We start from the raw sequence: 16,382 nt of genomic DNA on the forward strand, positions 1-16,382 counted from the left end.
GGATTCGGATATGAATTTGGTTGCTCAGGTATAACGGATATATTCGAATCCAATTGCTCAAGTATAAACGGATTGGATATCCACATGTATCCGGATGAAATTTTCACGGATTCAAACTCACTACCCTTTTCCCCTTTCTAATCTGTCCAACACCTTATCCTTTGAAGGGTTATTATATAGCAGCGAGTCTTACTACGTCTCATGTGGAACTAAAGACTTGGTTATATATGATTTTCATATTAACTGGTACTAATTTGTACACATTGATATTTCTGTATATACTCCTGACTGGTAAATTTATAAATTATTTTAAGCCCCCAAGGCTGATTCATATTTAGCTGATAATCCTGACAATGATTGGGTCTAGTAATTTATTGCTTTATGTATAATTTCTGCCATTTTAAGTTGTGATGTTGAATTAGTGCCATCTAAGTCCAATTTCAGGGTATTTTTTTTATTATTACATACATAGAAGAGGCAAGAATAGCCATTAAAGTTGTTTGTTGAATTGTTCCTGTTTACCAGCATGCATGGCTAATAGCAACAAATAAGAGTATTACCATATTTCTATTATTACTTTACTTCCTTTCTATATACTCCCAATGTATCCTTATTCTGGATTGAAATTCAAAATCTCAAAATTTCCAATCTCCTATTTAATTTGCTCTCACTGTTTTGTCAGAAAAATAAAAAAAAAATCTCCTTACTGAGGTGACTGTCAAATTTCACTAATAAACAATGAATCTTCAACACATCCTGTCAAATCACCTTCCAACTAACAGGTGTAAGAAAACTAGCAGTGCCAGGCCTGTGGCAAACACCAAACACCTTTTCTCAGCCGATCAGATCAGCAATTTCAACCTCAGCCTGATTCAGATCATAATGTGAGAGAAACCCATTTGCTGGTTTTTAGATAGATGAAGGTACCAAATAGGGAAGCTGAGTTAAAGTTTAAATTGTGATATATCTTTCGCAGATAGAGCAATTGATGGGAAGGCAAAAGGATATTGAACCAGCTCAATTTGAGAGTTTTTGGTGGGTTTTGATTTGGGTGAAATTGTGAGATTGCAACCTGATGTCGTACGTGTTATGGATGGAGATGGTAGCGATCACATGCTGGAATTTATGTGAAAGTATTCTTCATTTCATTAGGTAAGCTGAGCCTGATTTGCATGACAGTTGAACATTGTAGCAAAATGAGAACCACCATAGCAAAATATTATAAGCAATTTATAGAGCTAGCTGGTTAATTGGCACTTTGTTACAGAAGAAAAATGCTACTATTACAACTAAACTTACCAAAAAAGGAAATAAAAGAATAATCATACATAATACATATTACAAGAACATAGTCTAGACATAAAAGCAACAGAGAAAGAAAGAAAAAAAAAAAGAAACACAACAGCAATTGGAATAGAAAAATAAAGAAAACTACGTAGTAGGGATCATTGTAGTGCTGTGCTTTTAAAAACGCTAAAGTAAAAACAGAGGAAACTTTTTTTTTTTTTTTTTTTTGAGAAAGGAACGAGGGTCAAGCCCTCCTTTCATTGATAACAGTAGCAATTACATAAGTGATGTAAATACCATTTTTGAAAATAAAAACAATTTCACTCAAATGTGTTTGAGTAACTTAGGGAAAAAAAATATAAATAAAAATAAAAGCAGGAAAATACAAGCTCCACCAGTAGATGCAACAGTGGAGGTAAGATTTTAAGCATATTGGGGGTTATGTTTCCTGTTTCACTGTGCCTCTTTACCAGTGTGTCACTTCCCTCCCTTCAGTGTACCGCCACTGTTGATGTACCTGCTCCAATAAATCTTGTGTTGAGCATTCCTTGTCTCTGAAAATTCGGGCACATCTTTCACGTCATAATACAAACTGCGTTATAAGCCAAATTGATCTTTTCCTTAGGTGTTCCTCTGCCTTGTACCAGCATCCTTGCTGTACCAGTACCTAGTACCAGCTGGTACGCTGCCCTGACTTCTCTGTACAGTGCCTTTGCGGTCTGGCATTCTCCAAACAAGTGTTTAACTGTTTCTAAAGCATTTTTACACATCACACATCTATTAACTATATGCATACCTTTCTTGATTAGGTTGTCAATAGTCAAAATTCTGTTCAAGGTCATGATCCACGCAAATACCTTAAACCTTGGAGGCGCTTTGATGGACCACGGTATGTGTGTGTTGGTTGCAACTCGGGGCCCATTCTTGATTGCTTTATATGCTGACCTTACTGTGAAGGACCCGTTTGAGGCCCACCTCCAAGTAACATCATCCTCTCTTTGCATATTCAAAATTTGCCTTCCTGTTATCTCATTTGTGAGCGTCAAAAGCTGTTCTTGTGCCGAATCTGATAGCTGGTCTCTTAGGAGAGATTGCATCCCCATCTCTAGTGCTTCTCTGACATTGATCCCATCATTTATCGTGTACGAATATAGGTCTGCAAATCTCTCTTTTAATACCCCACACCCCCAATCATGCAACCAAAAACTGGTTTTTTTTCCATTGCCAATTATTCTATGTACCGAAATGTTCCAAAATGCCCCTGCTGCTTTGATTGTGAACAGTTCTGTGTGAGGCATCATTTCTTGAGTGATGGGCATGTGTGCCAGCAGCGGGTTCATTAAATTTTGTTGCGGTTTCGCCCATTTCCAATACCATTTAAGAATTGCAAGGTTGAATGTTGCTAGATCCATTACTCCTAATCCTCCAAATTTTTTTGGAGTGCACAGTTCTTTGTTTGTAAATTGTTGTTTAGAATGTTCTCAGTTCTTGTTTGAGCAGCCATGAAGAGTCTGAAGATGAAGCAGAAGCCGACTTGGTGGAATTTTGTGCTATGCCACTTGAAGTAGCCTCAGAGCAGGTATAAAGTTGCATATTAGGATACAAGGAAGTAATATACACCGGCATAGGCATTTTTGGAGGAAGAATTGGCAAATTAGATTGAAAGTGCAAAACACTCATGGCCTGCCTAATTGATGGGCGCGAGAACTTTTCCTGATGTGCACACCATAAACCAACAATCATCAGGCACACTACTACTCTGTTTTCTAACTCACTATTTAATCTTGGATCAACGGCCTCCATAAGTGCTTTCCTACCGTACAAATCCCAAACCCATGTAACTAAACTCACCTTCCTTTCATCCTGTTGAGGCATTATGGCCCCCCTTCCACACAGGGGCGGACGCAGGATTTCTGTCAGAGGGGGGTAAGAATCGGATTCAAATAAATTCTCGGATTTAAACCTATTAACTAATTGGATACAAATTTAATCTTAAATATAACCCTAATTTATTACAAAATTTAAATCCTCTAACTTCTAATTTAAATCTAATTTGAACTTTCAAACTTTCATCCAACCACAAATTAGAAAACAAGAAATACCAAAATGGAAAAATAATAAATTGATTTCTAACCACTCTTGCCAAAGGGCTCCGCCTCAGCCATCCAAAAGGAAGTTAGAGAGCGAGGGAGACCATCGCGAGTCAGAGAGCGAGAGAGAGAGAGAGACCATCTGAGAGAGAGGGAGAGATCACGATTCAGAGAGAGCGAGATCGATCTCACGAGTTGGGCTCAGCTGCGCAATCGCGATTCAGAGAGCGCGAGAGAGAGACCACGCGATTCAGTCACATGTCCAGCCGTCCATGCGATTTAGAGAGCGAGAGAGAGAGATTTATGTACGCGAACGCGAGTTGGGCTTAGCGCCTCAGTCCGCCAAAATAGAATTGGGCTCCAGATTGAGCTACAGAGTTTATATTGGGCTGTAGAGGGGGCCTATTTAAATTCCAGGGAGGGATGAAGGTCAAATAACTATTGAGCACTATTTTTGAAAATCTAGGAGAGGTGCAGTTAACCCCTGTGCCACTGTGGGTCCGCCCCTGCTTCCACATGCAATTAGCAACAAGATGACTCCAAAACTGAAACTATAGCTGGACTTCATAGACCATAACGTCCAGCTACAGTGTTTTTTGGTTAATTAGTGATCATTAACGATCTGATTAATTGGACATTATAAATTATAACGTTTTTCCTATTTTTCAAAATTTTCCGAAAGTGTACCCCATAATTGATATTTTATTTTTATTTTTCCTATTAATATAAAAATTGGTGGTCAATTTTACTATTCTATTAAATTTTAGTCTAAATGATATAAAAAAAATATATAAATTTTAAAAGAAATAGGAACAATTGCTTTACCCATTTTATAAAATATTTTAATAAAAATAATCAGGGTCTTGGTAAAATTTTAAAAATATCCAAACCATCCAAAAAATTCATGGTTTTGATTTTTTTTTTTTTTTTTTGCTAAAATTTCAAGAGTTTCGTTATGTGCCATCGGTACGGTTGCATGGAGTGCGACCTGACACAATCTCTCTCCTTGGATTCAATTATCTACCTTTTTTTTTTTTTGTGACAAGAGAGTTGATTGAGCCTTAATGGCCATATGTCAATCTATAAGAGAAAATTGAGGAATAAAATACAGAAGCAGAATATCTCTTCAATAGTGCGCACATATTAATCACATGGTCTGCTATGTATATATCTATATACACACAACCCCGAGATTTTTATTTTTACCTCAAAAGAAAATTATTTTAATAATTATAACCACAGTTGAGCTGGATTTATAAAAATATCCCACCCGTGAAATTTTTTACAGACCGAATTAATCCCCTCTCCCCGTGGAAATTTTTCACGGTCCGGAATTTCTTATTCCCCCGTGGAATTTATTCACGGGCCGAGCCTTTTAATTCAAACCGACGCTCCCCTCTTCTCCCTCTGTCTCCGTGATCTCTCTCTTCTCGTTCTATCTCCGTGAAGCCCACACAACACAACCCCTCTCCCCACCGACGCCCCCCTTTTCTGGCTCCCCACCCTCGCGCGCCTCACTGCAACAGCACCGCTCGCCTCCCTGCGCCACTCCCTGCCCTGCCCTACTTTTGCATAAGGATACAGTAAGACTTTTAACTATCCGTATCCGACCATTACACCCCTAAACCACAAACAAATATACGCTATATTCTTAAATTGCATATACATACTAATGATTTATTAAACTGCATATATATATATATATATTCCGATGAACAATATAACCCTATGACATGATTAGTGATTAAGGTTTTGATAATATGATGTATGTGTTGTAACTAACAAATTTATTATGAAAATATTAGATCTAATTTATGAATGAAAAAATTATATTTAGATATTATTTTTTACTAGAATGTACATTAGTAATTTATTTTAATTATCCGAATTATATTCATATCCATCCGATATACGATTCGTATTAGTATCCGTTTAATATCCAATCCATATCTATTTCCGAGACTATCCATATCCGTATCCATATCCGAAAAATTATAATGGATACAGATACGATTTGACCACTATCTGATCCGTATCCGACTATTTACACCCCTAGGAATGACGTAATAGAGTGTTCAAGACTTGTAAATAAGTATGATTAGATTATTAGAGTAGTTTAAATAACTTCAGGAGAATAAAGGAGTTTATATGAAGGAATGAGGGTACAAACAAAAAGGATAAAGGAAAAACAAAAAATTATACACAATACATATTATAAGAAGAAACTCCAGAAACAAAAGCAACAGAGGAAAAAAACAGCACAATAGAAAAACAAAGAAAACTGCCAAATATGAATCATGGCAGTACTGTGCATTTAAAAGCACTAAAAAAAAATACAGAGGAAACATTGTTCGCAAATTCATTATTCAGAGCATTCTCGGTTCATGTTTGAGCCGGTTTTTGTAAATAACTTTCTTATTATTAATAAAATTGTCAGTCACCGACCTTCAATAAAAGAAGTTGAAAGTTCGGCTGTGCCACTTGGAGTAGCCTCTGAGGAGGTATGAAATGGAATAGTATACACCGGCCTCGGCATTTTTTGAGGAATAATTGGTAAATTAGCCTTGAATTGCAAAACATTCATAGCCTGCCTAATAGATGGACGCGAGGATTTTTCTGGGTGTGCACACCATAAACCAACAATCACCAGATACTCGACTTCTTCTTTTATGAAATCACCATTTAAACTTGAATCGATGGCCTCCGTAAGTGCATTCTGCCCGTACAAATCCCAAACCCATTCAACTAAAATCACCTTCTTTTCATCCTGTTGAGGCATTATGGGCCTCCTTCCACATGCAATCTCCAACAAGACAACTCCAAAACTGAAAACATCAGAATGGGTGCTTGCCTTTCCTGTGCCGAGGACACATTCTGGTGCTATATAACCCTTGGTGCCAGCAGCAACTGTTTCTACTTCTTGGTTGTGATCAATAAGTCTAGCAAGGCCGAAATCACCGAGCTTCGCATTGAATGAGGAATCTAACATTATGTTGCTTGGCTTAATATCTCTATGCACAACACATTGTTCCCACTCCTCATGGAGGTATAGAAGAGCAGAGCCTAGCCCTAATGCTATATTGTGTCTAATTGGCCAAGTTAGAAGAGTTTCTTTGCTGTACAGGTGTTTGTCGAGGCTCCCCTTATGCATCTGTTCATAAACCAACAAAAATTCTCCATGATCATGGCACCAACCAATTAGTTGAACAAGATTGCGATGCCTTAGTTGGCTTATAATCCGGACCTCTGATATATATTCTTTTTTCCCTTGCTTTGAATCTTTTGACACCCTCTTAACAGCAACATGAATGTTTTCATCCTTTAAAATACCCCTGTAGACTGATCCAAACCCACCTTCTCCAAGTTTATCGTTCTCCCCGAAGCCATTTGTTGCATCAACCAGTTCACTGTACGGGAATCTCTTGGGTCCTCTCCCCTTTTCAAATTCGTAATCAATTGATTCATCACCAATCACCTCAATTTCTCCGATTTTCTTGATTGAACTCCTTTTTCTGAGATGATATATGAAGATCCCTACTACAATAAACATAATAAATGTGCCCACTGCTATTCCAACTATGACTGACTTATTTTTTGTAACCAATGGGGCTTCTGATGGAGCTAAATTGGGGGAGATTTGCTTCATTTCTAAGCTTGAGTTAAAAGACCACCAGAAAATATGATGTGTTTCCATGTGTGATCCAGTGGATGCTGAGAAGCCTACAGATGCATTTGCTGGCTGTTTCCTTAAATCAACAGTTGCATTGATGCTGAAATTGATTGACGGGTTGGCCTCATGCCAAAGGGAAACAATCAAAAGTTTTTGCCAACTGTTATACTCAATATGTGCGGTCATCCTTGGACCAACAAAAAGGTAGTTTGGAATGATCTGGTAAGAAGTTGAGATAATAGTGTTTACATCAATAGCAATGTGACAGGCAGTTGGATCTGTTGAATTTGGGTCATGATACCTCGAATTCCGCCAGGTATCAAACTCGACTGCAACTAACTGATTAGCCGATGCATTCATGGAAGTATTGGTATTGAAAAGGCCAAGGGTCCCTCCATAACTATCTAGAGGAATTTCATATGGATAGGACAATAGGAAGAAAGTAAAGCCATCCCCAAAGTTAGTTGGTGTAATATTTTGTATAAGAAAAGAGAACCGGGTTGTAAAGTTTGTTACCTCTCCGGTATCTTTATCCCACAAGGGTACCAGTTGATTGTAGATTGCTCTTCCTTTGCTGTCCTCCCAGTTCCCAGTCAAGTCAATACTTTGCTGATTGTAATATGAATCACCTTGGAAGTTGATATGTTCCTTCACAAGATTGGTGATTGGTTCTGAGAAATTGAAGTTGAACGAAATCGAAGCACCGTGAGGTACAATAAGAAGTAAATAAATTGAAGATAAGTACAAGAGATGGATTGGTCTTGAGCACAAGTCAGGTAGCACCATTTTGCCAAGGTAGAAAGTTTTTTTTTTTTTTTGAGGGGACAAGGTAGAAAGCTAGGTGAGTGTAGATTGGGGGAGAATAATTGGTGTCCGAGAGGAAGAGGTTGGGTATTGAGCCGCCATTGACCTCTAGTCAAGGACTGTGCATATCCTTTTTGAATAAAAATGAGTCTTGCCCACATTTATATTAAAAGAAAGATTCCGTTAGATAAGGGTGGTACCACCAAAAGACTGTGCATACCCTTCAATAAAGTAATACGTACAAGCATTATTAAAATCGCTGATCCAATGATCTAGAAAATGTAAAATCAGCGATTTTCAAAGTGCCTTAATAAATAGTAAGAAAATTTCAAAAAATGTAAAATTTGATCTCCAAGCACATCTTAATATATAGATCGCATCTAATGATTTGAATTGACTATTTGGACTTTGAAAATAGAGAAAAATGATTTGAAAGATAGAGTGCATTTGAACCCTCCTCTTTATTTAATTCATAACAACGAAATATTTTTAATTATATTCGAATCATATATTTTAGATCTTAGGAAATTATTTTTGAATTATGAATTTTTTATTATCAATATATTTGACAAGTAAATTAAAGTTAAATCAAAGCAAAGTTTAATTTATAATATTGGTGTTTTATAGTAGTGAAATAAGTAGATAAAAATAGTATCAAACAAAAACACTAAACTATTTTCATGTAATGTGTTTAAAGTAGTGGAAAAATAATCTAAAGTTGAAGAATTTGATAATTTAATTAGTAACCTATAAAAATTACGTTAAGTTTATTTGGACTTTAAATATTTTTGTTTAATGTATTAAGTAACTTAAAATCACTACACTTTACTTTTCAAACATACAATATAAAAATCATATTTATCTTGATGCTCCATAGTTCATATATTTTTGAGTTTAGTCTCCTTGAGATAAATCAAATTTGGAATTTATCCGGAACCATTCGAATTCTCAAAGTCGTCTACTCGCTACTCGTCTTAAAGCCGAAAAGTTGCTCTGAGTTAACTCAAATTTTCATTTTAGATCTGATCCGTCTGATTTAAATCCGCATGAATATTAAAGAGCCTATATTCTAATCGGACGTTATGAAGATAAACACAAACGGTGTATTAATGCAGAGGATACGGACTCTTTAAAGCCGGGTAAAGATTTTAACAGAGTAGTTATCACTTCATGCAGAGCAATAACCATATGAACTGCTTTTTAGATTCTGAAGTCCGTGCGCAGTATGAATTGAGAAATACTCTGTTAATAGCTATACCCCTGGTCGCTTCATTCATTCATTTCGGAAAAAGCATTTCTTTAGCCGCCTCTCTACTCTTAATGCGTATCCTCTGTATTAACTCAAAAAAGAATCTTTTTGAGTTAATGAATATCAACCGTCTGATTTTAAACGGAGACAATCCGGCCCCTGCTTAAGATATAGGAGGTCCTTTAATATTAGTACAGATCTAGTTTCCACGAATCTTGAAATAGATCGAATGGTCAGGATTCATTAACTCAAAAGATTCCCTCTTGAGTTAATGCAGAGGATACGAATTCCTGTACTCTATCTCCTTCACTTCTCTGAATTCGCATTCTCTGAGATATCTCATATTTTGCGTGACTTTTTGGAAAATCCCAACCGTTCCAATACGTTCTGCAAGAATCTCAAAGCTCAAATAATAGTGGCCCCCATGTCACCCCCAAATAGGAACCGGACACGTCGGTCACGCAAAAAATGAGATATCTCAGAGGATACGCACTCCGCCTCTCTCTCTATCAATTAACTTATTTTCTCAGCTTCTGTATTTGAGCTCCAACTTAAGGTAATAGCATAATAGCTCGTGTTTTAGTCCGATCTCTCAGTCCTATCAATCTAGCATGGCAGCTCAGTTAGCAGTTCAGCTTTCTATTTCTATTCGGTAAAAATTTCAAACAATTAAGAAGTGTGTTTTTGTAGTGATTAATTTAATCTGTGAACTAGTGAACCACCGATTGTTGTGTAATGTGTTTAATTTTACTTATGTAGACTTGGGATTTTGGATTTAATTGATGTGAATTTGTGAAATTAATGAATTTCCTTTGTAGATTTTGAGGATTTTATGAATTTTCCTTTTTATTTACGAATTTTATAAAACCTTTCAAGGCTTTGAAATTGGTCATGTGAATTGTAAGTGTTAACAAGCTTAACAATCTATATTTAAAAATCTAATAAATAAAATTAATTTGGCAATGTTAAACCCTAGGAACTCAAATCTTTTATTTTTAGCCAAATTTCTGAAGATTTGCATTCCATTCTTTATATTGACGATTTTCTTTGTCTAGCTTGGACAGGGAAAGGAGAAAACTGACAGCTCTTTTCTCTTTCGATGCAGCCTCTGGCTGTACCAGTAATCTCCTCTGGCGTGTTATAATGTGAGTGAGCATTATCTTTAGCTGGAAGCCTCCTATGAGATTGAAGGTAAACTCTTTTCACATGGAAATTTTTTGTTGAGGTTGCCCAATTTTTGGTCAAATCGATTTTGTCCGTATAATCATAGTATGCTTCGCCTTCAAATTTGATGTTTTCATTGATGGTGTTGGGGTCAGAGAAATTGAAGTTGAATGAAACCAAAACACCATGGGGTACAATAAGAAATTGAAGTTGGGATCAGAGAAATTGAACTCAAATCTTTTATTTTTAGCCAAATTTCTGAAGATTTGTATTCCATTCTTTAGATTGACGATTTTCTTGGACGGGGAAAGGAGAAAACTGACAGCTCTTTTTCTCTTTGGATGCAGCCTTTGTCTGTACCAGTAATCTCCTCTGGCATGTTATAATGTGAGTGAGCATTATCTTTAATTGGAAGCCTCCTTCCAAAGTCCAAGCTGAGGCAATCCTTTATGAGCTTGAAGGTAAACTCTTTTCACATGGAAATTATCTTATAGTATTTTTAGTTTGGTGCCAAATCCAGCGAAAAAGATTTTCCAGTGTGAGTTAGACTTTGGAAAAATATCAAGTTTTTTATTGGTTAATTATGCAATTCAGCATCATTTACACCTTGTTTCTGAAAATAACGCAGAAATTGACCATTTTGCCAATATTAGTGATCAACTTGATATTCTCACATGTTAACAAACCATTCCCATACACAAAAAAATATAAAAATAAAAAATAACAGTGTTATTTCAGTGATACCTAGAAATGCATATACCATACCTATCTTACCGACGTTATGTTTTCAATGTTGTTTTTGGCTTCTTTAGTTGGGATAAGTTGTGCATTCAAGATTTTATGTGATTCTAATTTGAGGCTTAGTTGATGCATATTTGCATAATTCAGGATTGCGTGATGATTAATTAATATTCAAGGATTAATTGCCACGTGATGGGGGCTCAACATCCACTTCAGTCATTTGACCTAGGTATTAACAGCTTTTGTTTAGTATTTCTAGCCTCTGCCTGATTCAGATCATAACCTGAGACGAACCCATTTGTTGGATTTTAGATTGATGAAGGTACCGGATAGGGAGGCTAGGTAAAGTTCAAAAACGGAAACTGAAGTTGACAAATTGTGCTATATCTTTTGCAGATAGACTAGCGGGTGTAATCTGGTGGATTTTGAGTGCTGGTGGAAAGGAAAAAGGAAATCGAACAAGTTCAATTTGAGAGTTTTTGGGTTTTTGATTTGGGGGGAATGGTGAGATTGCAACGTGGTATCCTACTTGTGATAGATGGAAATGGTAGCAACATGCTGACATTTGTGTGAAGGTAAGTGCAAATGTGCGAAAGTCCTCTCCATTTCATAAAAAAATCAATGGCTATGAAAAATGAATGTAAACTGAAATAGACAATTAGGTAAGTTGAACCTGATTTGTAGACATGCCAACTCAGTACAAACAGATTCTGAGCAATTCGTAGCTCTAGCTGGTTTAGCATAACATATTGGAGAAGAAAAATGCTACTATCACAACTAAATGTGCCAAAAAAAGGAAGAAAAGAATAATTATACACAGTACGTATTGCAAGAAGAACATTAAAAAAAAGCACAACAGCTATCAATGCAATAGAAAAACAAATAAAAAACCAGAGGAAACTATGTTTGCCAATTCATTATTTAGAACGTTCTCAGTTCTTGTTTCAGCAGCCAGGAAGAGTCTGAAGATGGAGCAGGAGCCGACTTGGTGGAATTTTTTGTGATGCCACTTGAAGTAGCCTCAAAGAAGATGGTATAAAATTGCATATTAGGATCCAATGGAATAATATACACCGGCATCGGCATTTTCGGAGGAAGAATTGGTAAATTAGCTTGAAAGTGCAAAACACTCATGGCCTGCCTAATAGATGGACGTGAGGATTTTTCCGGGTGTGCACACCATAAACCAACAATCATCAGACACTCGACTTCTTCCTTTATGAAATAACCATTTAAACTTGAATCAACAGCCTCAAGAAGTGCATTCTGCCCATACAAATACCAAACCCATTCAACTAAACTCACCTTCCTTTCATCCTTTTGAGGCATTATGGACCTCCTTCCACATGCAATCTCCAACAAGACAACTCCAAAACTGAAAACATCAGAATGGGTGCTTGCATTTGCGGTGCCAAGGACACATTCTGGTGCTATATAGCCCCTGGTGCCAGCAGCAACTGTTTCTACTTCTTGGTTGTGATCAATAAGTCTAGCAAGGCCAAAATCACTGAGTTTGGCATTGAATGAGGAATCTAACATTATGTTGCTTGGCTTGATATCTCTATGCACAACACATTGTTCCCACTCCTCATGGAGGTATAGAAGAGCAGAGCCTAGCCCTAGTGCTATATTGTGCCTAATTGACCAAGTTAGAAAAGTTTCCTTGCTATACAAGTGTTTGTCAAGGCTTCCCTTGTGCATCAATTCATAAACCAACAAAAATTCTCCATGATCATGGCACCAACCAATTAGTTGAACAAGATTTTGATGCCTTAGTTGGCTTATAATACTGACCTCCGACATATACTCCTTTTTCCCTTGCTTTGAATCTTTTGACACCCTCTTAACAGCAACATGAATGTTTTCATCCTTTAAAATACCTCTGTAGACTGATCCAAACCCACCTTCTCCAAGTTTCTCGTTCTCCCCGAAGCCATTTGTTGCTTCAACCAGTTCACTGTACGGGAACCTCTTGGGTCCTCTCCCCTTTTCAAACTCTTCATCAATTGATTCATCACCAGTCACATCAATTTCTCTGATTTTCTTGATTGAGCTCCTTTTTGTGAGATGATATATGAAGATCCCTACTACAATAAACATAATAAATGTGCCCACTGCTATTCTAACTATGACAGACACACTTATCTTGTTTTTATCTTTGCTGACCAATGCTTTTATCCCTAAGGATGAGTTAAAAGACCACCAGAATATCTGGTGTGTTTCAATATTTGATCTAGTGGCTGCTGAGAAGCCTACTGATGCATTTGATGGCAGGGTCGTTATATCAACAGTTCCATTGAGGTTGAATTGGATTGTTGAGTTATTTTCCTGCCAAAGGGAAAGACTCAAAAGTTTTTGCCAACTGTTATACTCAATATGTGCGGTCATCCTTGTACCAACAAAAAGGTAGTTTGGAATGATCTGGTAATAAGTTGAGTTAATAGTGTTTACATCAATACCAATGTGGCAGTCAGTTGAATTTGCGGAATTTGGGTCTAAATCCGGATTGAAGAAGGTATCAAACTCGACTGCGACTACCTGATTAGCTGATGCATTCTTGTCGGTAGCGGCATTGAAAAGGCCAAGGGCCCCTCCATTACTATTTGGAGGAATTTTAGATGGATAGGAAGATAGGAAAAAAGCTAAGCCATCCCCAGACTCAGATGTAGTATTTTTTATAAGAAAAGAGAACCGGGTTGTAAAGTTGGTTACCTCTCCGGTATCTTTATCCCACAAGGGCACTGGCTGATAGTAGGTTGCTCTTCCTTTACTGTACGTGATGTTCTCGGTCAAGTTAATTTTTTCTTTATAATCAGGGGATGCATCGCCTTCGAAGTTGATATGTTCTTTGACGGTGTTGGGATCTGAGAAATTGAAGTTGAAAGAAACCGAACCACCATGAGGTACAATAAGAAATAAATAAATTGAACATAAGTACAAGAGTTGGATTGGTCTTGAGCACAAGTCAGGTATCACCATTTTGTTTAAAGCTTGGTGACTGTTGTTTGGGGAAGATTGAGGGTGGAGGCAGAGGATGAGGTGAGATATTATTTTTAGTTAAAAGTCCTTGAATATGTAGTTGCCACTACTTGAATTGGTAGAAAAATCTTAAAAATTGCTGGGTGAATTGTTTCACACAAATATAACTCAGTCAGCTGCACTAGCAATTGACAGGACCTTATTTTGACAAAGATAACTATTATTTGACTTATTAGGTCATGAAGTTATATGAATTTAATTGGGCATCACATTTAGTTTGAGGGTGGAGGCAGAGGATGAAGTGAGATAGAATTTTTAGTTATAAGTCATTGAATATGATGTTGCCACTACTTGAATTGGTAGAAAAATCTTAAAAATTGCTGGGTCAATTGTTTCACACAAATATAACTCAGTCAGCTGCACTAGAAATTGACAGGACTTTATTTTGACAAAAATAACTATTATTTGACTTATTAGCTCATGAAGTTATATGAATTTAATTGGGCATCATATTTAGTTTGAGGGTGGAGATTTTGCTCAAAGGAATTTGGACAAAAATCTTATCTAAAAGTTGGGTCTCAGCGCCAAAATTCACACAAACAGTTTAGATTCACCGGACAATGTAAATTTGTGAAGATTTAAATTCATTCATATGAATCAGATTGAACGGTTTAGATCCGACTTTGGATAATACTCACTTCTTAATCAAAACTCAATTAAAGCAAAGTTAGTGATCTAGAAGCATGATTCCAAAATTGGAACAGTTCCAGCGACCAAGTGTGTTATAACTTCTAACTCACCTGTTGTTTTCATGAATGTTCCATTCAAATTAAAATTAATTGACTAAATCAACCATTACGAGTGATAATGCCCATACTAAACGAAATTGCAAAACTACTTTAAAAAATTAATTAATTAATTAAACATCATACTAATGCCTACATTTTGGATTAGACGAATTGGACGTATATCCCACAAAATTTCTCTATTTGAAAATTTTACCATTTAAATTTCAAATTAGAATATTTACCTTGAAAAGCTCAAAACATTTGCTATCTGATCTCCATAAAATATTTTCTCTTGAATAAGATGACACCAAAATTTCATTAAATTTTTATTGATATCTAACTTGTTATAAGAATATCGTTATTTTTTATTGTTAATTTCTATTGTGGAAATATGTTAGCATTCCTGTGTAAGGGGTGGATATTACCTTTACAACTAGACTAGAAGTTAGTTCTCATAATAGTTTTGGTTTATTTTGATACATGATTTGGTTAGTACAAGCTAATTTCGTTTTGGGTTCACCAATCAACCAATGAGAAAGACTGAAAAAACATTTGAAATTAAGTTAACAAAACCTAAACCAAAACCAAGCAAGCAAAATAGAAAGAGGTATTCAATGAATATTTTTATTATATTTTTTCCCAAGTAATACAATTACAAGCAATCACTATGAAATGTTCTAACAAATCTAACAAATCATAACAGGTTCTAAATTCATTTCCAAAAAAATCTTGTAATGTTGCAGTCATCTCGCCAACGAGCACATGAAATGTGTGCGTTTCTTGGTGCCGTCTCTCCCGAAGAGCACTAATCAGTTCTTACATAGTTCTTGTACCGGTTATTAATTCCGATTGAGTGCTCATTGGTTGTTGGAACTCGCCTACCATTGCACTTTGAGCTCTGTGGCCAGCTTGCATTGTGGCTCCCGGAGACTTGTGCACCTCTAGTATAAACCATTTTAACAATGTTCCTAGAAATTATTAAGAAAATAGTAGTCAGTAAAGAAATATTCTGATAATCAAAACTGAGTAGAACTAGGGTGTTCTTAAGCTCACCAAAGTGTTGGTGAGCTTAACTCAAAAACCCATCAAACCGATTTCAAATGATGAATCCGAACCGTTGAAACTTGTCTATCTTTCGTGTGATGCGTCTTCATGTAAAATTTTTAAACATTCAAATTAGTTTAGTATAAAGTCAATTGGTCAAAATTAGAAGGTTAATAAATTAATTTTAGTGCATTCATTTTTTGAACGTTTTTTGACCGCTTGACTTTACACTAAATTAATTCGAATGATTCAAATTTTCACATGTAGACTCATCACTCGTAAGGTAGACGGGTTTCAATAGTTCGGATTTGTCATTTCAAACATATTTGATGGGTTTTAGAGTTAAGCTTACCAAACACTTTAGTGAGCTTAAGAACACCCTAGTTCTACTCATCAAAACTTATATATATATATATATATATATATATAGGAATATGCTAGCATGCTATGCATAGCATAGAGCCTCTCCGTGCAACGGCTCGGATTTCAAGTTTTCAAAATCTTAACGGTCGATCCGAACCGTTCATCTTGTTCTCCATATTAATATGTGTTTGGAGACCAAAATT

General features: G+C 36.2%; 2 protein-coding genes across 3 annotated transcripts; both read right to left on the reverse strand.

Annotated features, from left to right (window-relative positions):
• Positions 1-1,517: 1,517 nt before the first annotated feature.
• Positions 1,518-14,121, reverse strand: LOC144560380 (L-type lectin-domain containing receptor kinase IX.1-like). Of its 2 annotated transcripts, XM_078309570.1 has the most exons (2): positions 12,311-14,121; positions 1,518-3,138 (listed from the first exon to the last, which is right to left on the reverse strand). In XM_078309570.1, the coding sequence occupies exons 1-2, from the start codon at positions 13,982-13,984 to the stop codon at positions 2,758-2,760; spliced, it is 2,055 nt and encodes a 684-aa protein (XP_078165696.1). In that variant the 5' UTR covers positions 13,985-14,121; the 3' UTR covers positions 1,518-2,757. The 2 variants fall into 2 exon arrangements, with proteins under 2 accessions (XP_078165696.1, XP_078165689.1); XM_078309563.1 differs by lacking the exon at positions 1,518-3,138 and having other exon boundaries at positions 11,801-14,121.
• On the reverse strand, positions 1,863-2,699 carry LOC144564966 (uncharacterized). Its single transcript, XM_078314607.1, has one exon. The coding sequence runs from the start codon at positions 2,697-2,699 to the stop codon at positions 1,863-1,865; it is 837 nt and encodes a 278-aa protein (XP_078170733.1).
• Positions 14,122-16,382: the final 2,261 nt, after the last annotated feature.

The sequence above is a fragment of the Carex rostrata genome, chromosome 1 (genome assembly GCF_964058835.1).
Source record: "Carex rostrata chromosome 1, lpCarRost1.2, whole genome shotgun sequence".
Taxonomy (NCBI): Eukaryota; Viridiplantae; Streptophyta; class Magnoliopsida; order Poales; family Cyperaceae; genus Carex; species Carex rostrata.

Coding starts and splice junctions, on each gene's coding strand:
- LOC144564966 (XM_078314607.1), bottom strand. CDS start 2,699: ATGGATCTAGCAACATTCAACCTTGCAATTCTTAAATGGTATTGGAAA.
- LOC144560380 (XM_078309563.1), bottom strand. CDS start 13,984: ATGGTGATACCTGACTTGTGCTCAAGACCAATCCAACTCTTGTACTTA.